The sequence below is a fragment of the Numida meleagris genome, chromosome 1, assembly GCF_002078875.1.
Source record: "Numida meleagris isolate 19003 breed g44 Domestic line chromosome 1, NumMel1.0, whole genome shotgun sequence".
Taxonomy (NCBI): domain Eukaryota; kingdom Metazoa; phylum Chordata; class Aves; order Galliformes; family Numididae; genus Numida; species Numida meleagris.
This window is the reverse complement of record NC_034409.1, coordinates 66,997,057-67,022,530: the sequence shown is the minus strand read 5'-3', so window position 1 is coordinate 67,022,530 and position 25,474 is coordinate 66,997,057. Positions and strand designations below refer to the sequence as shown.

The 25,474-nt window shown below is 38.0% G+C and overlaps 1 protein-coding gene across 15 annotated transcripts in view; it reads right to left on the bottom strand.

Moving 5' to 3' along the window:
* SOX5 (SRY-box 5) overlaps window positions 1–25,474 on the bottom strand; it is a 459,770-nt gene that overhangs the window by 46,376 nt on the left and 387,920 nt on the right. For all 15 annotated transcript variants that reach the window (XM_021391451.1, XM_021391458.1, XM_021391488.1 and 12 more), the window contains one exon: window positions 12,855–13,001. In XM_021391451.1, coding sequence (XP_021247126.1) covers window positions 12,855–13,001 — 147 coding nt within the window. The remainder of the gene's footprint in view (window positions 1–12,854; window positions 13,002–25,474) is intronic.

Below are 25,474 nucleotides of genomic sequence, written 5' to 3'. Positions count from 1 at the left end.
TGTCTTGCTGGATGTTTTTTCATTTCACCTCTTTTAACGGTAAGATGAACTCTAATCAGCAGTTTGAGAAACGGGAGGGAGTTTGACATACCATAAGGAATGTTCAAAGCAAATATGTTCTCCATCATTCAGTACTGCACTCAGAAAAATAAGATTTCTTTTGTTTAATATTTATACCCCATCCATAATTGCATATGTGGGGCTTAACTACTTGAGAGTACACCTCTTGGGAAAGGTCATTCCTTTTCTTATGCCATGGTTGTGTCTTTTTTGGGTCATGCACAAGAACCAAAAGAGACTCCACTTCAGTTTGAGGTTTTCCAACAAACTTTCTCGTTATCTCGTTATCTAATCTTCTTTTGCAGAGTCACAGACATCTTTGAAAAATTATTAAAAAGTATTACCAAACACAAATGTTACCAGTTTGCACTCATGCAAATGGCTACAGAAAGCAAAGGGCCACCTCTTCTGCCTCAATTCTCTACTTATACAATTGGAGAAAATATATTCGTTCACCTATGAAAAGGGTTTCTTCAAAGCAACGTTGACATACGTCATATATATGTTTATCTAACTGCATGGGGACACCACCACTTAAAACTCTTGAATTTAATGAGTACTACTGATATTATACAGTAAGTCAAATGAACATACTAATCAGCCTTAATAATCATAATTAAAAGTGAAATATATTGTACTTCCTTTTTTTTTTTTGTTTGCTGCCATCAGTATTGAATGCAGATTAGAAGCAGAACAGTACTGAAGAAGTATTGAGCCCCCCTTGGTGAACAGACTTCAGATCCTATTCCTGATTCACACCAGCAAAAATGAAATCACCATCAGGACCGATATCAGGGCCAAATTGCTGGCAGGCACAATGAACCACTAATTGCTGGATTCATTAGTAAGACTCATAGTTTGTCCCCATGAGATGCTGAACACTTTCAGCTCCTTTTAAAACCTAGCATCTTATAAATTAAAATTAACAACTGCAAACTAGTATTTCTGTTATACTGTAGAAGCTCAGCATGGATTTGAAGTCAGATCACAAGAATGCCAAAAATCTATTATGTAAAATTAGGCAGATTTTTATCAACCATTTTCCTGTTAATTCTGTAGAACATGCTTGCATCTCTACACAATAGATATTCCATGCTGTTCCTCAAGCCTAAACAATTGGTTAAAATAGTTTTTGTGACGCTGAAAGAAGACAACTGCCTTAAAAAATACCTTTCAAATAGCCCCAGCATCACACTGTTAAGATTGGCCTATTCTTTTCAGACATAAAACAAATGTCTATTTAAGAACACATCCACATGTATTTCCATCACTCAGCCAGAACACATTCACCTCCCAGAAGCTAACACTGTAAGATATGGAAAAAGAGAGAGAGAGAGGGGGAGAGGGGACCTTTAGTCCACCTACTGGCTTCACTAAAGGCAATGAATCTAGCCCTAGCTCATTTCAAGTAGGTTCAATTGTGTCAAAGGTTACCCACAAGCTATTTCTAGATGATTTATAGCTGATGTCTACAGATCTCTTTTTATTTTAATGATAACTTCAATACAGACGTTAAGACATTCTTTGTCTTCACAGAAGTGTACAAGAGGGAAGCTGACATCTTCAAAAAAAATTCCAAGAGGCTGATTCGCTATTTCTGAACAGGGCCAGCTCTGGGCAGTTTTTATATCTTATCCAGAGGAAAGAATGGGAGGGAAAAAAAAGACCTTCCCCCCGCTCTTTTTTGTCCAGTACTAAAGCTGCTATGTTTTCTGAATTATTCTGGGCACCAATCCTAAGAGCACTGAGTCAAAGCGTATATCACTAGTTAATTATGTTCAAGACAAAACAATAACAAACTTAGTAAGTACAATTTCATTGCTTCGTTAGTAACAACATATACTTATATAGCCTTATTTTCTTCTGTTTGAGCCCAGAGCAATTTGCAAAGTGAGTCCCAAACGATATTATCATGGGAATACTTCTACCCAGCACTAGACTGTAATCTTTCAGTGGTGAAGAACAATAGTGCAGAAAAAGCTGTAGCAAGACATCCTGCATCTGCTTGAAATTCTAGATGTCATGTCTGTACAGCCCTTGACAGTTTTCCAACTTTGCGATTATTTTTAGTCTCAAAATTTGGTGAGTGTGTGCACGTGTGTGAGTGTACACAAGATCAGTATGCACGCATGCATGTTGGGAAGTCTTAATCTCTACAGATATCTTGAGAGCACCAGCCAGTCTTCTCCAGGTTTGATGATGGAATGAAGCCGTCAAAGGTCCCACATCATCTGTGTGAAGATACAGTGGGATATGCTCTAAACCTCTCATGTCAGGAGAAGCCTCCTATGCTTACCCACATTTTAACAGACACCAGAGGATGCCCAGAGAGAGGTATTCTGCATCTCCAGCCAGAGTCTAAGTACTGAGAGACTTCACAAACAAAACCAGGTTTCTGGCACTCTTAGAACATTTTGCTCATTTTGCAATGAACACAGAAGAAAAAGTGTCTGTTCAGTTTGTTCTGGTCTATAGGCCTCTGAATGTCTGTGCAATTTTCTCACTTAGTCTAGCCAAAATGTTGTGGTTGTCATCTTTTTTCACAAGCCAGCCCCAATAAACTTTACTTGTTTGGTACACTGGTGAATCTCCTGGGTATTACAACACCACATCATCCTGCTTATGAGTTGCAGTTCACTGGAAGGACTCATTTTGTGTAGAGAAATTATTACTGAGGCTGTGAAATTAAGAACTGTAAATCCAGATGTAAAATGTAGTGGTCAAACAGTCATGTGACACCATTTTAGCTTCTGATATCACAAATGAAACACTACTTGACATGCATTTCTCAGCCAAATGTATGTGTTGCATTTCCCTGACCCCAAATTACGTCTGTGCCTTTTACAGAGAACACTGAAAGCATAGGCTATCTACACATTTATACTGAATAATAAGCAAACAGAGATGAATTAATTCATCCCAGAGTTTTAATTGCTGACTCTGTTTTCACCAGACATTAGAATAAGAGTATCCAGAAAGGGAAAGGTTATTTTGAAGATGACTCAGACTATTAGAAACAGGCACAAAAGGGGTCATTTCGATCCACAAGCAAAGCAGTAAAAAACAAGAGAGTTTAGACTGGAAGGGTTCAAAATTTACTGAGGCAACCAAGAGCTAAATTCAAAATATATTAACTTACAGTGGTAACCTGAAGACTGCACAGCTCTTAGCATAGTTTGGGATAAAAATAATCACTGACCTGGAATGACTGCAGCCCTGAGAGAGCTACCTTTGAAAAGAAAGAAATTCAGAAGAATCTTACATAAAAAAAAAACTCTCCAGAGTAGTTACATATATGTATGTTTTCTTCCTAATTGGACACTGAATTAAAATGACTTTAGTAATCCTGCCACTATATGCCTCCCTTTTCTGCTACAGTGCCTCATAGTTTTCTCTGGAGCATTTTGGAGGAATAAATGTACCCCTGAAACTCAACTTTAAGAAGCTTTTTGTGCCAGTTTTCCTGTGGATATGTCACATTGAGTTGTGTTTGTCACTGCGTAACTCCTGTTGTGTTCTGTTAGCCTGAAATCCTGTAACACGATGTGGCTGATCCATGACGTGACATGTCACTGCCTGGCATGTCAGCTGAAATCCCATACAAATCCATGTCTTACATCTCCGTACACACTTAACTCTTAGAAATGGCCCCTTATTTTAAATCTACTAGCAGGTGCAGGCACATCCACTCTAAAAAAGTTTAAGAAAGTACTAATAACTTAATGAAACACTACAAGGTATATTCTTCCTGTAGCATCATGATTGGAAATTGGAAGGCCTTCTCTGCAGCAGTCCCATAAGTGACAAGGTCTTTTTCTCATACACTCAGCATGTCAAGATATTGAGCAATCTTTTATCAAAGACTATTTTTCTTAATAATATTTTTTTCCAGAGATGCCAGTCATGGCATTAGCTTATCTTTCCTTTGAAAGCAACAGGGAAAATGTTGCAACTGAAATGAAATGAACAGAAACTAAACTCGTTCATTAGTAGTAGAAGTACACATTTGAATTTGTCATTTGGCATTGCTAATGAATAGAAGCACACGATCGAGATCAAAATATTGTAACTGTTTTCATATATTAGCTCATATCAAATTACCTCAAAAACCAAAATATTTATTGCCTCAGTTTGCCTGCCTCTAATGTTCCTTGGATGTTCTCAGATGTTCTCTCTGGATACTACTAAAACATTTTTACCAGGAGATACTATGGTAGAAAGTGTAGTTTTGCTGAGAAATGGTTATGACTTAGTAGAATTGCCAGCATGAAGTCTTCTATGACTTTGGACTGCAAACGAATGCCACTTGATTTAAATAATAACTCATATATAATAACTCATTGATAACATTTTATTTGGTACCTACTTTTGAAGCCTCTGAGGTACATGAAGTTTCACCCATGCTAGCCTGAAGCTTTTTATTCACACAACTCCAGGAGCTAGGACTTCAAGGAAACTACCCGTTATAAAATCACAACATGTAGTTACACTGCTCTGAGAAATGAGTACATTCTGAATTGCCGATTTGCACACAGTTTCTCTGAAACCCTATTCCCCACCATTTCATTTTACACTAAACAAGTCAAAATGTACTTTGTAGAACAAACATGTTGTTCTCAGAAGCTTCAATGAAATATTTGCCAGGCACTTCATAACACTTTAGAGCTAATACTAACCCATAAGAAACTGTCTCATTGAATCTGAAAATAAAATGGACTCCTCTATTCTGCTGCTAATGTTGCTTCTATTCAACTATCCACTGCTATCAGGGATTACAGATTAACATGTTTCATCTTAAAAAAAAAATAGCTGTAGAGCTATGGTAATCTTTCAACAGTGGGTGTAGGAGTATCAGAAAATGTATTTCTTTAATGCCTAGCTTGAATTGCATTCTGCCTGAATGTGTAAAGAGGAATTAATTTCAAATTTAGTATGTAACATGGAAGCAAAGGACTCTTCTGCAGACAAAGCAAGAGGCTTCTGGAAGCTGCTAGACTGATCGTATTAGAATTTGAGTTAATAATGAATGCTACCTCCCAAGATGAACTTCACATATTTTGCTTCAAGGTTAGTTCCCCTTCCACAGCAGGAATAACCCATTCTAAGTACTTTCCAGCTGCCAAAAGGTGAGGATGATCAACAGAAACACCGCAGCCAGAAAAATCTAACTTTTCTCTTTTTCATTGTGCAGCTCCAGATCCCACACTCTCCTTAAACACTTTTTTCTGCTATTCTTAAGATGGCATGGCCAACTGGCATCATCAACGCAACAGCTAAGTTGGTGGCATTAAAAAATTTCAAACGTTTGACAACTTTTATTTGGGAGCCCCCCAGTCCCACAAAATACTGCTCTTTCTCACTCAAGTGTTTTGCTCTTGGATGGGCAGGAGTGTCATACAGCTTTGGCAGAAGATGATGCTATCTAAGTACCAGAATAAGACAAAGAGATGGAACCAAATCTCAGGTCCCAGCACTCCTGAACGCTGAAGGATTCTGAAGCTGAATTGGATTGAAAGTAACGGTGCATGGTGCAATACTTAAGTCTTCAGCATTAAGCCACTGTTGTGGACTATTTAACCAAAAAAGAAAAAAATTTACCTGCCCTACACTCCCAACATTCCACCCTGGGAAAAAGTGGATAGTTTACTTATTCACAGCAAGTAAAACAAGGCATTAGCAGCAAGGAACAGTAATGAATTAGTAAGAAGCACACATTGCACATTTGTCATTAGGACTTCACTTTATATCTCTGTTCCTCTCCATTTGATTTCTAAAGATCTCTTTCAGAAATGCTGTGGTATCGCTTCATTCATGTAACTTGCCTTTGTTTTCTGAGCACAGATTTCAGAGGGTGTTTCTCCCCCCCCCCCAACCGCTTTTCTCTTTGTTATGTTTTCTTCTGAGTTTTCATTACAAAAAACACCAACTGAGCCCGACAAGGGCTGATTCGTTGACAACTCGGCTTGAGAGACAGGCTCCTGCCAGAGAGACACAGTATCAGGAAATATAGCTGTGGAGAGTTAATCTGAAAAAGCATCCTAGAAGCCCCTCCGTGTATTTAATTTATTTTTAGGGAAGTAGGGGGTGTGGAAGGCAGGGAGAATGCTGTGCAAGTCTCTACTGTTGCTGCTGCTGCTTTTTAGATACCACTATTAACGCTGTTTTTATTGTTCAGAACACACTCACTATTTTAGAAGAGCATCTTAAGAAGTTCCATTAACACACATCACTTCATTGTGCTCTGGCAAATGGTTTAAAGTCATTGTTTCTATGCCTGAATGTCATATACAGGAAGGAGAGCAAAGAAGATAATAGTCTCAAAGATTCTGTCATCAATTCTACATTTTGTTTTTATGGGACTAAAAGCATGGACAGCAAAGGAAAAAGGCTTCCAGGTAAAGAGATACTTAGCTACAAGCTCTCCATTAAGAATGGACACTGATGCTAAAGAAGTAGCACAGCAACAAGTAGCATAACACAGATAAGGCAGATGAGGTCTCGGTTTCCAGCTCCCTATACATCACTGCATCCACACTATAACCTTTTCCTTAATTATCTTACAGCTACTTCTAACCTGTTTGATGGACTGACAAGAGGACTGAGAAATACAAGCACAGAATAATGTTTTGAGTGTAGTGACACATAATATTCTAGTGCTAACTGCTATTCTTGTGCTGAAAAGCTTAACAGATTCACTTACAAGGATGTTTTTATTTTTAATCAATAGCATATAAAGAATTACGTGCAGACCAGGAATTCTCAAAAACACAAGAGTCTTGCAAATCTGCAAGATAAACCTTTTGTTGACACAGCCTCCATGTTGTAGCGGGAACGATGCATCTTACAAACTTTAATGAGAACTTTGTTCTTCACTCAAAAATTCTCCAATACTTCCTTTACTGAAAGTAAAAATGCCTTAATTTCCTGCTGCTTAGATAGGCATTCAGCAGCTACTGAGCTCTTCAACCAATAAAGAGGACAGTAATTGCCAGGGTAAGTTTCAGACAGGTCCTTCTTAGTTCTCTATCCCTTTGCAGACAAGAAAAAGAGTTTAGCCTCATTTAACACAAGCAGTGACACCATTTCATCACCTGTACACAGCAATGATCAGTCTTCTTTATAAAGACACAGCTGTCCTCTTTACAGCTGACATATTTCACCGTGCTGGGCAGAACATTTAGTTCACATTTCCAAAAATATTTGGTAATATTAAATACAGGGAAGTGTTACAAAGAGGAAACACAGATATCCTTCTGCATTTGAACAGCAACAAAGCTATTATTTCTAGAGCTGAAGTTAAATATTTTCCTGCACATGCTCAATCATGAAAAACAATGTGATCAAGACTGGGAAATGTGAGGATACAAGAAATCTGTATGCCTACTTATCAGCTAGACTTCTGCAGTAGTCATAGCTCGATGTGTCAAGCAAGCTGATGCAACTATGTACATAATGGAGCCTAATTCTTTTCCCCAACATCTCCCGAGGACAAATTTTCACATTCTGTGCTATCATACGAAAGAGAGAAATATACTCAACTGACAGGGCTGCTTAGGGTAGTCAGCTAAAATGAAGTTCAAGTCAACAATTTGTTTGAAGTAGAATCTGAAATATCATCCTGATGAGTGTTTTTATTACTAGGCAGTTTTATGGCTGTTTTGCTTTTCCCTCCCCTCAGATTCAAAAAAAAAAAAAAAAGTATTTTTATCCTGAGTCAAGAGAGCTTTCATACTCAAACTGGAAAGCACAGTTTCACCCCTAGTTTTGACTGGGACAGGAAAATCCCCAAACAGCTCCCCATAGCTTACTTATTTTTTCCTAATAACACAGCCTGTGGTGTATCTGAATTAAAATTCCCATATCCAAAGTCTCCTATTCTTTATTTTGTCCCTGGTATTGAACAGATGATGGCTTTTCTGAAAGTACTGCCTCCTATTTTGTCAGAGGTGGATGTTGGTGGAATGGCACTATAGGTTGAACCTTCCCATCAATGTTCCGCTACATTTTGTTGCCGTGTGACAGATGGCAGCAGAGGGGTAGTTTGACAAAATGGCGTGTGACATGGAAGTACATATGAAGCAAAAGTGTGGCACTGAATTCCTTCATGCAGAAAAAAATGGCACCCATTGACATTCATCAGTGCTTGCTGAATGTTTATGGGAACCAAACAACGGATACTGGGTGATGTGTTTCAGAAGTGGCGACAACAACATGAAACACAAGCCACATTCTGGATGGCCATGCAGATTTTTACAAGCATGGCATGCAGACTCTTGTTCATCACTGGCGAAAATGCATAGCTAATGGTGGTGACTACGTTGAAAAACAGTATTTTTCACACTGTTTTGCTCTATCAAATAGTGTTAATGTGCTCTTTGTATCTGTTGTAGTTTCCGCAGAAGCAAAATAGGAGGCATGACTTCCAGAGTGACCTATAGTTGGTAATCAAATCAGCAGTGACTCAGCTGAAGTTTCGTATCCAGGCTTGCCTTGACTGGTGAGAACTGAGCAAAGACACTGTTTGTCCCTTTCTGTCCTTCCTATACTATAAGAAGGATGCAAGAAACAGCTGATGCATGTGGCGGAAAATGTCAGAAGATATTCCTCAAATTGCAAGAACTTCCCCTAGAGAATCTCTGGCCATTTTAGAGCCAATCTGTCCTGTGGTAGAGGGGCAAGCTCCAAGTCCTTCAAATGAGATTCTATTGCTGACTATAGGTGACATGAAAAATTTTCAATCCAGTGTTTACTTAGGTGATCAGAGGGATCATATAATATGAGAATAAACCATCTTCAATTAATTATTCATACTGATATTTGTCTGGATATTGCAGCTGAGGAGAATCTGATTGTGCATATCCAACTGCTTAGTGCTGTTTCTGGCTTGTCTGAAACACGTTTCTTTTCCTTGTCACAACTCCCAGGTGCTACTGCTGAGCAAATAGTAACATCACTGCCAGAAGTATTTGAAAAGAACAAAAAAATTGATTTGGACAATCCATGTGCTGTTGCCATTGATGGAGACACAACTGTGAGTAAGGTTAGGGTTGAGGTCATAACAAGGTTAAAAGAAATTTGCCCAGGAATTCTCTCCTGTCGCATTTCACACTGAAGTGCTCCTTTTTTTCTGCAGATGCTACAGACAATGCACTGTGCTCTATGAAATACTGGGAATCATTTAGCTACATTTATGAGCTACACTGAAAATTCACTCCAAAATTACTGTACTTGAAAGGTTACATGGAAAGGGCTAGGATAGTACATCACACAGACACTAGATGCTATATTTATACCTGCAACATAAAAAACAAGCAGGACTGAACAGAGCCCTGGCTATTTACAAGTGAGAGTGATGTTGCTGCACTTATTCAAGAGCATGATGTACCTCACCTGAATTCAGTGAAGATGGCACCTATTAGGTGAGGATCCTGGTACCATGGTAAGGGTCACTGCTCAGATAAACATATTTGCTATGACAGTGCCTCCCTACCTCCCACCCTGGGTAGCTCTGTTCAAGCAAGAGGTTTGATGATAATCACAAGATGGGTTGGTTAAGTTATCCTGCCTAGTCATTATCTTCACCTTTGTCCATCCTCTCCTCCTTATTTGGGAGCATGCAACCACCTTGAACACCCAAGCTGAGCAGCATGCAAGCATTTACAGGATCAAAGGCAAAAAGTGCTTAAGACAGACTTTGGAAATCCAGCACAATTTGGCAAACATAAAAGATAGTTGCTTTTCAAATGGGTTGTGGAGGAGGCCTTGGTAAATTTGAATGGTATGATTAGCATACCGGCTGTTTTTAAAACTGCTCAAGAAGAAGCTGTGTTAAAATCCATTTCCGCAAGACACACGCATTTTCTTTTGGACAGGCTCCACAGCTCTGTTTCTTAAATCAATTTTTCTGGCACAGAGATTTCTTCTTGGAAGAATGTACGACACCAGCTCAGTTTCCTAACCAAAACTTGACAGAATGTGTACAGCACAGCATAATGGCATCTCTGCTTTATGGCTTCCTAAAAGTTACAATACAGAAACCTAGGAAGTGAATTTGACTGTTCCAGGTCACATCTGTCGAAAGGCGGGTGAGAGAACAGAAGACGCCAGGTTAGCCTGCCCAGCAGAGTGTTCAAACACTGGTGAGGGCCGCTGATAAAAGGTTTGCCAAAATGGGAGTTGCCAAGGTCTTAAAGGAGTTTCAGGGATGTGTTCAAGTCTTACTAGATTTAAAGGATGATCCTTGGCAAACTCCCTCTGATGCTTCTCAGCATTTCTAGAGCCAGCAGTTGTTCCATCTGCTGCTGAAGCCGACTTTCAAGAATCCTTGCAAAGAGCAGCATACTAACTTTAACACTATACAAGAGGGAAAAAACACAGCTTTTCAGAGTGACCTAGATGTTTGCCAGGATCTTGACACAATCTCAGGTAAGGCTGTCTCCTTGTCTCCAAACACTTGAGTGTATTTCCAATGCTGCGCCAGTGTAAACTGTGGGCTGAAAATAAAGAGTCAGCAAACAGCATCTATTGAGAGCTTGTCTAAGACATTAACTGTTCATTGTGGAGGTCTGACATGCTGTAACAGCAAGAAAGAACACCACGAACTTACTTTGTGAACCAAGTTGATGCTGGGGTTAATAAAAAAAAAAGGGCTGTTAAACTCAGACAGATATGCCCTGGCAACAGATTAAAAAAATATTAATAAAAAAATAATAGCAAACATGTTTTTGAAAATGTTAAACACAAACACGCTCTGCAAAAGCCAAGGAAGACCCACAAAGACACAGAGGTGTTTAGTTTCAACATATAAGTTTCAGTTTCTGCCACTATGAGGGATTTGCCAGTGTGTTTTCTGAGCCAGGCCATGGCACTATTGTATAAGCTTTATTCTAATTATTGTAGGCTTTATAAAGGTTCCTTTATCATTTAGTATTATAAATAATTGTCCTTCTAGGCTGGAGTTCAAAGCTCAGTATAGCATTCTCACAACACCACAGGCGGGTCAGGTGACCTTTCTCCAATTCTCCTCTCTCTGGTGCTGAGGACAGACAAAGTGGTATGTCTGTCATACGCCATTACCATTAGAACAGAATCTTGTTCTTTTATTACAACTGAACTCCGCCGGATTTCTCAGCAGGAATGCTAAGTGAAATCAATGTCTTGGATTTCCAGGCTGAGCTTGGAGGTCACAGCCACTCTATCATTTCTCAGCATTATCCTTTCTCTTTCTCTCCCTCTCTCTCTGAGCCTCCAACTGGCACACAGCAGATTGAAAACAGCATGCATCACAGGGCTCATGCTGCACAATTTTACAGCCTTTTGGAGCCCCCTTCCTTTCCTTGTGGCCCACTCTTTTTTTTTTTCTGCAATTTGCAAGTAAGTTTTGTTTGTGTCCTACAAGACTGCAAGCCAAAGGCACTAGAACACCTAGGACTATGAGAAAGCAATAAAACACAAGAGATAACAGAGCTGATCTTGACAGCTGCCAGCAAGATGGTTGTGCTTGACATTACCAGTAGATACAGAAGGCTTTAAAATTCCACAATTGACACAAAATAAATACTGTGTCCCCTTAGATCTAACCAGATGTTCTGAGTGCACACGAGATCCAAAATCAGCATGGGGATGTTAAGTATAGTGGGTCTAGCAAGCCACTAGCCACACACAAAAACTCCTCGTAAAACGCACAAAAATCTCTTGTAAACCATAGGCACAACGTTCAGGAAAGAAAGTACCACCAGGCACTGCACGGCTTTGTGATCCTAGCTCTACAGAATATAAAAGAAGAGACTGAGCCAAGAATAAACTTCAAGAATCCAGAAAATCTCTACTGAGGAGAAAAAGAAAAAACATAGACCTAAAGATTGATTTGTAAACACAACAGCCCCTGGTTCCACACCATCTATTTTATCCTTGGACTCACTGAGCTGACAATGGTATTATGCATTTGTCTGGTTATTTTTAATCTGGGCTACTTTACTGTTAGGGTAAAAAGAAGACACTATTGTCAATTGAAGGAATCTTTTCTGACATGATAAAGGACATGGACAGCATGCTAGAGGACACTAAAAAAATAGAAAGGACAAATTTTATCAAGCTCTTGCTGTCACCCAAATGGTACTGCTTCTTCCCGGCATTCCTTACCTAAATTCTTCCTAACTATTTTGCAACAACTAAGAAGTGCCATTCAGTTTTGACTGGTTACTTTTGCTTGGCTGATGTGTACACTGAGCATGTCTTCCCTTGGACGTAGTGTTTTTTTTATAGCTATAACTGGCCGAGTGCTGTCAGTGTTATACAATTGTGACTGCAAGCTGCTAACTCGACCTCTTAAATGAGTGCAGACCTGATTGCCCAGCCATGGTTAAAACTATTCATCAGATCCTTTTGCTGCATAAGCAGATCTCAGCCTGGTCTGCAACACAACATACATTGCCTCAGAGACTTATTCTTCCATAAACTCCCAGCGGGCCCCAGGACAGGATCTGGCTACCTTTGAGATGCCCTACTGATTTCCAGATTGCTGATCTGACTGCAGTTTAGAGCCCTGAAAGGAAATGGCAGTTGTGTGCTGGCACAGGAGGCCTGTCACCCTGCCCACTACCCATTACTGAAGATGGAGGAAATCACACTGTGATAGCTAGGGCACTGCAAGGGAACTCACTAAGAATACTCTCTTTTTTCACATAGGCATCATGAAAACAAAGCTGAGAGACACACAGATAACTTTTAAACAAAATATACATGCAGGTGTCAATACTGTCAGGAATGCTATGCCACAGGGCCTGGTACAGTACCTTGCTTTTGGGTGGAGGGCTGTTTGTGCTCTTGTCTGTGTGGATGCTGGTAGGCGATACGGCAGCACCAAGGTTACCCTGGGATATGCCAGGTATCTTGCCTCCTGGAGACACTTGCATTGCAGCAAGTTGGGCAGCATACAACTGCTGTAAAACCAAAAAAAAACACACACACACACACAAAGAGACAGAGAGAGAGGAAAAAATCATCAATAAATAATTTTCCAAAAACTTCTCCTACTGTAGGTTTTATCTTTTCTTTCTGATGAGTATTTTTTTTATTTAGCACACTGGCATATTTCAAATCAAGAATTGTTGTCTCAGCTTTTGTGATTCATTCCTCAGGGGATGAATGACAGACGTCACCATGAGACATGTCCCAGCTTCCATGTGTGTCCAGGGATTCAAAACAAGTAACAAAAGCTAATCTTCATGCCTTGCCCAAGCCACTGGGCAATCCTTCCTTTCCTAAGAGGCCTCAGCTGGAACAGCATCTCCAACAATAATATGCATTGAGCACTGTGAAACTCACACGATGTTAGATATGTCAGACTCTGCGGTACCATTTTACATTTCTTTACCTTTCTGTGTTTGTCTTGTATGTGTAAGCTGTAAGGTGTTTGGGGCTGGGAATGACAAAATTTCGTTCTGCATTTATTGTGAAAGTCCACACCCAGATGAGTCCTGGAGCACCAGTACAGACAATATAAATATATATTGTTGGTAATGTGCTGTCCATTAGCAATTGGAAGCTCCAGTCAAGATTAAGAATTCTTTTGGTGAGAGATGGAAAACAGAGTGGTAATGTTTTACTCCCTTAAAACCAAACCAGGGAGGTACTTTAACCACATATTTTATTATTAGCATGTGAATAATTACAAACACAGTCACCTGTTTATAGTTAAGCACTACACTAAGAGTTTCTCAGACAGAGGTCAAAAGCAGAGAGACAACAGAGGCAAACTGGCAGTGGCTGGAAGCTCCATAGATTTCTCAATAAAAAGTGGAGAAAATAGAATACAGTGGGCAGCAATTGTTGATGCTTTGGAATAGTGAGAAATTCACATGAAATAGAAGTTGGATGCCTGAGAGAGCAGGTAACGTAATAACAAAGACTTTCAGTTCTCAGACTCAGTTTCAGAGATTCACGCGATGTATTATTTGTGCTGTACAGTACACGTGTAATGTGTAACACTGAGCAGCGGTGCACTCTGCCTGCAGGTGCTAACAGAGCTTCTGAGATGCAATGTGACAAGAGATAACATGCAGAAACATGGAAGTGGACATAAAAAAACATAGGATCTTCAATATGGCTAGGCTAAGATAGTCTTGTTTGTGTTGCTTAGTTGTTTTGCTGTTGTTTTTTAATTAATTGAATAAGAAGATAAAAGAACGAAGGTCAGAATGGAATGCTAACCAATCCCAGCAAATTTGAAAGAGGAGAACGAAGATTCAGTGTAATAGGCTTAATGGGAATATTCCACATAGTTCAGAGTATGTAGGTCCTGTAGCAGAGACTTAACTTGATCAAATGAGGAAGATTTACTGTTCTGAGGCTAGGACAACTCAGTGGAGAACAAATGAGTAATGCATGTACATCATCTCAACTCTGGACTTTGTTCCATGGTTTCCTGTACAAACTCTCCTCTTCACTGGTAAACAATCTTAACCCTTTCACGTATTTAAGAGGATCCTGTTTCTACTCCTGTAAGTGTAATCAGGCACCAAGTTCTTACTTCATTCTTTTTCACTAGTCCTATTCTTTTCAGACTTTCTACTCCTTTCAGTTTTGAATCCTTTTAGTCTCTTCTTCTACTTTGATCGCTGCTTGTTCCTTATTTTTCTGTACTTCTTAATCACCATTTATCCATCTCTTTCTGTTTAGTCTCACTCTCCTTCCCTATCACCCATTCATTCTTCTGTTCTCTCCCTGCCTCTTCCTTGAATTTATGTATTCATTTATTCCATGTGTTACCCTCAGCCAGCCAGAGCCAAATAGATGCAAATCAACTACAGATAAAAGTCATCAAAAACAATCCAGCCACAAATCAGTCACAAATTCAAATGCATGTATTTATCAGTGGAAGTTCATATCCATTCATTCTTTCAAAAGACGAATAAATCCAACAGGGAGAAAGGAGCAAGGGTTTGTGTGAACCAGAGGAGATCTGCAGCAGGCAGTTCAAGGAAAATCAAGCCAGCGATATGTACAAATTAATATATCAGAAGGGCAACAGTTGTTTAAGAAATAGGGTGCATGGCTAGGGAATAACTCGATATAATCAGACTCTGGTCATGACAGAGTAGATCAAGATTTTGCCTTTCTTTTGCTCCCTATTCATGAATTGACAAAACAAATGGAGGCAACTCTGGAAAAAAAAAAAAAGATAAAAGAAAGTAGCATGACTATTGAGCAGGAAAGGTTCGAGTTTGTTGAGAATCTATAAATTAGATATCAGACAGTAAGTCTAGCACGGAAGCAAAAGTAAAACCAGCAACATTAGTTTGGACACTTTGAGGTCATGAACTAACATTCATAGGACATACAGGGACTTGTCTATTGAGAACAGTCTCCCAAAAATTTCTGTAAGCCTCTGGGGAAGAATTTTCAAAGAGTAAAGGAAATACCTACCTCAAGTAGCTTTCAGACTTCAGATGAGGTCCAAAGAATGAATAATTAGTGCTAAGTCACATGAATTACATGCATAGCACAGTAAGATTCAGTAAGAATCTGTACAATCTAACACCAGTCCAGTGGTCACTGAGAAATGTGTTGCTCCTCCTTCCAGTCATCAATCACCTTTTAGACAATGTTTGCAAACAAGATGATGACTGAATAGGGATGGGGGATGGATTTCCCTATGCAACAGCCCAGGAGAAAAACCATCTTTTTAGGAGATAAGTGGAATATGTGGAAATTCAAATCATTTCGTATACTCAGTTAAGGGAATATACCTCAAGAGAGCCTTTCTTACAAGAGAGTTGAGTGGAGTAATCTGGAAAGAGGGGTGGAAGAAAACCTATAAAGCCTTCATTCATGCTTTTTACAAACTTAGTCCTCCTGCTATCAGGTTCAACATCTCACCTCTATTTAATTGATTTGGAGAATTAAAAATAAACATAAAGTAAAATCTTATAAGAGGTCTCTTGTTAGAGTAACCTCTTATGAAGTCCTTTCCTAGTACACAAAGCAACTATTCTACTGAAAAGCAACATCAGGCCCAGCTCTGAAGTGAAAAACATCTGTCTTATGAAATTGCAATGGTCTGATTTCTACTTAACAAATAGGATCGCTCCAACCATTAAAAAAAAAAAGACAGAAACATATAACTTGCAGTACATTTCTTAAACTGTCAATATTTTTGAGCTTTGACATTATTGAACTTCTCTGTTAATAGTTAGCTGTTATACGACATGATGACCTTTAATTTATACCCAAGGAAAGTGCACTGGTGTGACCAAGTGCTGTGAATCAAGACAGCTAAGTGACAAGAATCTGTGCATTCATTTCGCAAACAAATCAAACTCAAATAAAAGAGCATTTCTACCTCAGCATCAGCATTCCAACAGGGTGTTTGAATCGGTCTCTCTTAAAATATCTAACCATCATCTAAAATGTATTCTATTTTTATAGTAATAAAACCAAGATTGCAAAAAGTGAAACAAAGTTATTGCATATCACTCCTGTAACACCATTCTTGAACCTCTCAATGTGTACATCAAATAGGATCTCCTCAAACCACTTACACAACCTACAGCTAACCTAAAGACCCAGTCTCAAATTCTAGCATTCAAGGAGGTCACTCTGCTCCACTACAACTCATACTTCCGAACTGTAGGCTATTGACTGGTTTACTGTAACTGAGGTGTTTAGCTGAAACTAGCTGACATCAATGAAGCACTATAGCTTTAGACAACTTGTGTTTTTTTTCTTACTATACATAAATAAGGATAATATTCTGCTTTTAGTAAGATAGATAATATGTCTTCAAGGAAGCAGAACTGGGTTTCTGAAAAGCAATTAAAAAGTAACATCTATTGTTTGCTTATAACCACATAACTATGTTTCGACTCCCCTGCCCATGTGCAATATTGCATGCCTTGTTAATGTTTTCTCATTAACCTCTTATGAAAATCTGTATGGAAACAAAATCATCAGAACAAAAGCATGATATGATACACTTTACAATGAGCAGGAGGTACAGCTATTTTTATAATATTGCCTCTCTGCTCTTAAGCTATTAAACAAAAATTTCCCATTCTCCCTAGGTCACCACCAAAACAATTTATAATTCTTCCAATATATTAAACAGAAATATTCAGCTGAACTCTCCAAATGGACTAGCTCTAACAGCCCTTGGCTTGATGACTCTGTAGCACATCAATAGCAAAAGCCTTAAGGTTAGATTGGCTTTGAAAACTTTCCCCTTGGGCATTGTTGTTACATGTTAACAATGCTCATTACTGCTTTGAGGTTACACTAAAAATGAATTCTTGTTCTATTAATACAGAAAATGAGAATGAGATTTAATAGCAATTTTAAAAAGGGTTGAACAAAGTGTTAGCAATTACACAGGCAGAGATAGTTGATTCAAGCACCTATAGACATTTAGTTTACTGTATTATCTCTTATTAAAATATTTTTATTAGTAAACACTAGAGATTAAGAACTGATATTAAAAAAGGGAGAGAGAGAGAGAGACTGAGAGACAGGTGATACTGGAAACCAAATCGGTTACTGCAATGAGTTTGTTTCTGATATAAATTCCTCAGTGGAGTTACCACAGTGATGAATTTACAAACCACTGTGCTTAAATATCTGAACTGTTGACTGATCCAGTACTTCAATTTCTGTGTCATTCTAAGACCTATCATTAAAAATATACACATGAATGGCCCTGTTTTGACTTCACAGCCCTGATGGCTTTGATTTTTGCATAATCTCAGGGAAAAAAATGGTATAAATTCAGATTCTCTCATTCAGAATCCATTAATTTAATTTTCCTTACCTAAAATTTTGTGCTTAAATAAGGCATGCAAAGTGTTTGATTATGGCAGAAAGAATTAATTTTGGATCTGTTCAGTTTTGTTGCGATTTTTTTTTTTAAATTAAGAAAGGTCATAAGGAATTAGAAGAAAAGAATTCACTTAAACATTTGACACATCCTACTGTAAGACAGATTTTTAAAAGTAGAAACAATGTAGAAAAAGGATAACTATAGAAATCAGAATTAAAGCTGCCCTCAGCAATGGTCAGTAGCAATTCTTTCTGGATCTATTAAAAAAAAAAGTTATTCATCTCTCTCTTCATTATATATCTGAAAGGTACAAGTGCCTAATTTTCATCTTTTCTGTGTCTGAGTTTCCTTCAAAGATTCTCAGTCCAACACATTTCAAAGGAACACACTAATTTGTACATTCAAAACTTTGGCAAAAGCTTTAAATGTCATTTATTTGCACCGACTAGGAGATTTTCAGAAAACACAGATGATACATAAACACAACCTTACTAAGCTCCCTTAAAACGTAACCCCCCAAAAAACACTGTAAAGTAAATTTTACTCAGTTCAGTGCTTGATGTTGACAATTTTCACAATGGGCTATTTTCACCTTATGACAATGTAACTTGAGATCTTGAGATGCACTTGTTTTGTCTTGTTTTTATTTTTAAATCTTTAGAATTCTGAATAGAGTTGGATAATTATTATTGTTCTACCTATTGTATATCTTCACCACATCCACTCCCTTTAAGAAATTACTCTGGCTGCCAGTGCTGAGGTGTGCACAGGTCTGATAAAGAAAGACTCTTACTGGTAGAGGACCTTCCCTGAACTAGTGTTTCCTTTATTCACCAGGTAAAAAATAGCAAGCTGGATGAATTTGCCCAAAATCTGTGGATCAGATAGGGATTAAAGATGTACTAAATGTTGAAAAGCTAAATTGTTCTTTTCTGTGGCCACAATAACCAGTTAACTTCTTTTGAAAGCTTCCATCCTAAATTGTGCTCGGCAGTTAATCTAGGGAAGGAATAGAGGTAAGCAAATCATGAATCATGAAAGAACAATAAATATTTGAAAGTTAAGACTCTGCAAATTAATAGATAAGTAATGTGTTCCTTTTAGCCAGGGGTTGTTGTTAATATTTGGCAGAACTGCCTAGAGAAATGGTGGATTCTGTCTCTTGATGCTTCAGTCAAAATCAGATGTATTTCTGGAAGATAAACTTTAAACAAAGAACTGACTATGCTCAATAATATTCTACATCTTGTTTAGTCAGACTAGACAATCCAGTAGTCTCTCTAGCCTTAGAAAATCTGAGACTTCCTTAGAAAGAAATGTTAAGAAAAACAAGTTCTCATTAGAAAAACTGAAAAGCATTCACAAACGGAACAAGACTTCATTTATACGCTTATTGCATGCAAGTTACAAACACAGCCTTGTAACTACCATCTCTCTCATATTAGAAAAACATTACTTTTAGAATCAGTAACCACAAGTCTCCATAAAATATGATTCTGGTAGCTGATCTCTCTGGTTCCAGGCCCAGAGTCCTTATTCCTGAGAATAATCCCACTGTAGTCAACAGGATCGCTCTGCCCATGCCAGGCTGAATGCGCTAGTTCTTTTTTTAATTTGGAACTTCCATGACCAGCTGGGGATCCCTGGCATTCAGAAACAAGGCTGGGGTCCAGGTCACTGAAAAACTGAATTAATTTTAAGTCTCTATTTAGACTAATAAAGACTTTTATCATCACTGCAGTACATTCCAATAAAGCCTGCTTTGCTGGTAAAACAGTGGATGAAGTCAGAAATGCAGGTAGAATTTGTGGCGTCTCTGAGTTTTGTTAGAAATAAATTCCTATGGGTAGGACAATCATTTTAGGTAAAGTAAAGCTATATTTGTATTTATAGGAGCTTTTATAGGAAAAACAGTAACAGTTCTATGGCACTCTAAGAATGCTAATAAATTCATATTCTATTCTCTGAAAAGTATTTTTTAATTCTATCAATGCTAATGCTAGTCAAATGCTAACAAGGTAAGAATCAGCACCCAGAACATCAGCTGGCTATTCGTGGTCACAGGAAGGCTGTAGGAAACTCTTGATTAGAGCCTACACCTCATGGCTCCTTTGTTCTGTGCCTAAACAAGAAGACAATCCTTCCACAGGATGTAACTGTAAGAACTTATCAATAGACACTTCCTATCAGAGGCTAGTGAAATCTATTAGTTTCTGTGATAAAATATCATTGTAAATTGTGTGTTTAAGATTGCCTGCTCTTTACAAATGAAGATTTTTTTTTTAACTGGAAAACTGCCCAAGTGGCCTACATATTCATATATATCATGTTCACACCATGTGACAGTAATTGAAATAGAGTGACTATAAGGAATGCATATTGGAGAGGAAACTGGATAACATCTTCTGGAAAAAGCTTGTTGGATGAAACTTTGCAGATGAACAGTGTTCCCTTCAATGGAAGTAATTAATATTTGTATATTAAGAAATAATAATTAGCCAACAATTTATTCCTAGTTGTAGTGTGCTGTGCATCAGCAGAATGTTATTCTTACTGCCACTGCTATTACATATTCTTATGTCAAGATAACTTTTTTTGTTAAAATAAAGATAAAAGCATTTCTTTAAAGTAAGAACACACTTCTGACAGCATATTTAGTAAGGAGCATATAGTCAGATGGGCAGTGGCAATCCAGAAGACCAACAAACAACTAGGCTGTGTAACTTAAGAATAGGCATTTGTTTTGTAAACTGCAGTCCCTTTATCACAAGCTGACTATTCCATAATGAAGATGAAGTGTTCGTATGAGGGTTCCACATGGAGACTTCTATCCCAGTACAGCATTTCCATATTAGAAGCCTGAAATCAGCAAACTGGCACAGACATTATATTCTTGTAGGAAAAAACTCCCTACTGCCTATTTGTTTATCATAAATATGTTTCCCAAGAGCTTATTATTTGATATATCCAGATTTTTGGCAACTAACTCTGAGCACCTGATTTCAGTAAGTGTATTTTCCCATTTAAGACAGCAAAATTCTGTGAGTGGCCATTTGACAAAATACTTATTTCATATTACATTGCTTCACTTGACTGGTATTGTATATAATCATTCATTGTTATCCATTAAGTGACTAGAGTAGTTAATAAGCAAACACTGCTAGCGGAATTACTGTAAATAAGGTTCTATATATTTCAGATTGCTGAGCTATAATTAAGGCATTTCACTATTTTATACACATCTCCTAAGCAACTATTTCTCCAATTTTATTTATACACATTCTGTTTGTATTTTAAGTTGTTGTAGTCAACAGGGAATTAAGAAAACTCTACGCCTCCTTTAGGACTGATAACTGATTTACTTCAGATCTGAAAACTCTTTCTTCTGAAGTCATGAGCGGAGCTCATGGTAGAAAGATAATGTCAACTGCATTTCTTATTTTGATAGCATGATTTTGTTCACTAGCATGTAGATATAGCATCAGGTCCTTAGAGTCCGACGATTATAAGATTCCTCCATGAATTTTCTCCCCTCTTTTACAAAAATAAAGTCAAGCAATAAGAATTTTGCAGTACACGTTGAGCACAGCACTCATCCTGCTCTAGAAAATTCCTTGTGAGAAGCTGTGATAAGAGTTCTGCAGTACTGAAGTCTCTCGTTAGAGGTAGAAGAAAGATGTTAATCAGCTACCAAAAGCACTAGAGCCATGTTACCAAAGTATAGTTTGGGGCAGGAGACAAAGAATAAACAAAATAACAAAAATAAGTTGAAAAAAATTCCCTTGGATATTTTTGCCCGTGTACTTCCTAAAGGTCTTCCATGGATATATTCATTTGTTAATGACAGTATCAAATACTGAAATGCAAAATATATTCTTTCTACTGTTTTCCCAGTGACACAAATATTTCTGAGCCCAAAGAACCATGCAATCGTATCTGTTGTCCTTGAAAGTATAAATTAACATTGTTCCTTCATTCCGATGTGTACAGAAGCTCAATGACATCCGCTCAGATCATCCAAAAGCTTAATTTGCTCTTTTGAACTGAGCTGTATTATCTAGTCAAAGGCCCTGGAAAAAGGCACAGGAGACAGAGACTGACAAACTCTTAATCCATCATAAGCAACTTTCAACACAGCTCACTTTCATAGGCTCAGAGAGCCACAGCTCCTCTCTTCCATTTTGGGTAGAGACGAAAGATTGTGACATTTGTGCCTTGAAGGCGAACTAAGGACTGACTGCATTCGAGCTGCTTCCCTTGTGCCAAGCCTCCCTGAAAAGAATGCATAAATGAGGAAGTACGGGTAGAAGAAGAATATTGAAATGGAGGGACTGGTGGTTAATAGAGCATCTGAGTTGCAGAAGAAAACATTCTAAGAGCTGAACTAAAGCAAACTGATTCCCATAATAGTTTTGAAGACTTTTATTTCCCTTTGCCTTCTTCCTTACCAGGAAGTGCTAATAGGATGTGCCACGGCCTCTTTATTCAGCTGAAGTAGTTATTTTTATTTTTATGTTATTTTTGGAGGTGAAGAATCCACCTACCTTTCATGCAATTTTTGTTCATGTTCTTTGCCTCACATGCTCACCAGCAAGGAGCTTCAGAAAGCTGAAAAGTCTTACTTTGTCCTACAGGATCCTCTTGTGAAGTCATGGTGTCACTATGGGGCACCCAGCAGCATGATACATAACAATTTTGGAAAGTTCTGTCTCATGGGTACATTTCCTCTGGCTTTGACCCACAGGAACTCCCCTATTCTTTAACATTTCTAGCTATGACTTAAGTCAAAGCTTGCAGAAAAGGTAAATTACACTTACTAGACCTGTAAGAAAACTGCAATTCCAACAATAGGCCCAACTTTGACCTAGAACCTCACTGAATCAGAGCAAGTCTGATTTGTATTTCAAATGAGAAAAACAGCTGAATTTTGCTCTGGTTTTCAACAATGAGTCCTGTGCACTTTTATACTCACAGAAGTGCCTAACTTTAAACTACCTCTATTGCTATAAGCTGGATAGCTTAGATGTGTGAAAACAAATGCATATTTGTTGAGCTAGGCTGCTTGAGATTAGAAGATGGTAGTCTACAAAAACGAAATGCTGGAGTGTGTAGAAAAGACCTGAGAGAGTATAAAAACAACTAATTCCTTGTGTTGGAGTTTTCTCATCATAAAGAATTTCCCATTTAATGAAATGAAGTAGTAGAAACAAAACTGAAAAGCTGTTAAATCTTTTAATTCTTTGGTTTTACGATAAAAATGGGTTTGGTCTGTAAAACTCCCCCTCCAATGGAGCCCATAAAACTCCAGAGAGCTTGAAAACTTCTGTGAAGCTTTGGCACTAACTTCTCAGGAAATAACATCAGAAACTGTTTTCTGTTTCATCTCATTATTTCCATGCTTCCCATTACTAATGTAATGGGAAGAGTGACACTTCATATATTCCATTAGGACACATAAAGAAATTTAATTCTTAATTCTCAGAGACTTTGTTTCCCCAAAAGTGGTCTCTGAAAAATTCTGAAATCCTTTAGGATTCAGTTTCTGACTCTCACTAAAGTGAAAGCACAGACACTAAGGTCCAATGACACTGCATGGTTAGATTTCAGCCCACACATGAAAAGCCTTAAATCTAGCCTAGAACTCACTCTAATATGTCTCTTCTGGCACATTTTTTACTCAAGTTAAAGAAGTTGTAGACACAACATAACGTGACTGAAGGTCAAAGGGAATTAAATTTTTAACTTTTGTTTTCCTCATGTGCTGTGCATCACCCAAGAGTAAAAAGAGTTTATACAAACTTTGGAACTTCACATTTAGCTCCGAAGAATTTCATGACTAATTCTAGTCTCACCAATTCATACCGATAACAAATGTCTGTTAGAACTTCATGTTCCCATATCAAGAGTGAGCATTCTACTTTTCAGTATCAAGCTGACCAAGGGAAACTATATATAGTTCTAGAGAAGCGTGCCAGATCGAAAGCTCTTGTGACCAGAGGATCTCCATGTACTTGTCTAACAAGCACTTCAATGATAGTTGAACAATGCAAGCTTCTCTGTTTCTTTTCCACTGGCACCCTTTCATCCTGACAAAAGCTGTCCAGTCCCAGGCTCCTCCAGATCATCTGAGCAACTCTGTGGAAGAATCCTCTCTGTCTTTTAACCATACATCTTTTGCCCCTAAATCTAAATGGCACGAATGCAGATATCTCCTCCTCTCTCCTGTTCTTCAAGCAAAAAAGATGTCATTTATTGGCAATTGTCATTTATAGGGCTGCAATACTAACTAATCTCTTACAGAATCCTCCATAGACAGGAGGATCCTCCATTCTGCAACCTCTGATGCACATCATATTAACAAAAGCTCTATAATTCATTATTACATTTGATGCGTCAATGACTCCTTATAAAAACTGCTTTTTATAACTGTTGTGAGGCACTGGATAAATTTTTAAAACAGACATAAAATGTAGATTCCTAAGTGAAAGTGGGGAGTTTTGAAAATTTTTCCCTTCACGCCAATTTCTTGTGTGGAACTTTTTATAACATAAAAATGGATCTGCTTGTCCAGAAACATTAAATACTGAAGTTACTGTGGAAGCTTAGGAGATATTTTTCAATTGCTAATAATGTGGTTATAAAAAGAGCTAACCCACATTTTAAATTGTTCAATCTGGAAATTTGGATTATGAGGGGAAAAAAAAAAATTATATTTCAGAAAGCAGTATCAAAACATTAAACTATTTTCAATTCACAACAACAGCCAAAACTGATGTAAAATCAATTTTTAAATTGCTTTTGGCTGAATAGTTGTCTGTAAAGCAGAAGAGGTGGGAGTACCAAAGAGTGTGCAATGGAAATACCAAGATGCTCTTAACTGCACTCACACTAGCAAGAGCTGCTATCATGAAGTAATAACATTATCCAGAAATCTTTGTTCATTACCTCATTCCTAATGCCGTCTCATTTTACTTGAGTTACTTGAGTCTGATGATGGGGTTAATGAGAGAAGAGGTGTTTGAGTGGGTGTGAATTAGGGGCACTGCTAAAATAGAAGCTATTTTAACAGTTCTATGTTTAATATAATCTCAAGCTCAGTAATATATATATTTTTTCAGGTAAAATACTTGCATGTTCCAAGGCTTACAGTGACTTTGGCAGACTAAAGATAAGGCCTAGACATCTTCATGTTATGTAGAGTACTACAGAAGGACTCATGTTTCTACTTCTTTTTTCCCTCCATCATTTTACCCCAAAGTCTATCACAGCAGGAATGCTAATGCTTTGATTTCTTACATTCAGAAGTTTTCCCAAAGTATTTGGATATTTACAGTGACCACAGCAGAAAATATCGCTAATAGTCTCTTTCCCCACCCATCCTTGTACTCTGCAAGACATCTTCCCATACTGTGCAACACTCCATTACAATATGTTCCAACATCTGCCTCCTCATATGACCTATTTGATTAACCGTTTTTATGCTGCTCCAAGACTGGCTGTTCTTTACAGTGGGAGGTTGAACAGTACTCATTACATCTTCAGTCAGCAACTGGTAAATACATCTCAGTTTCGAGAAAGACTGGGAATACTGAGCCGGGGTCT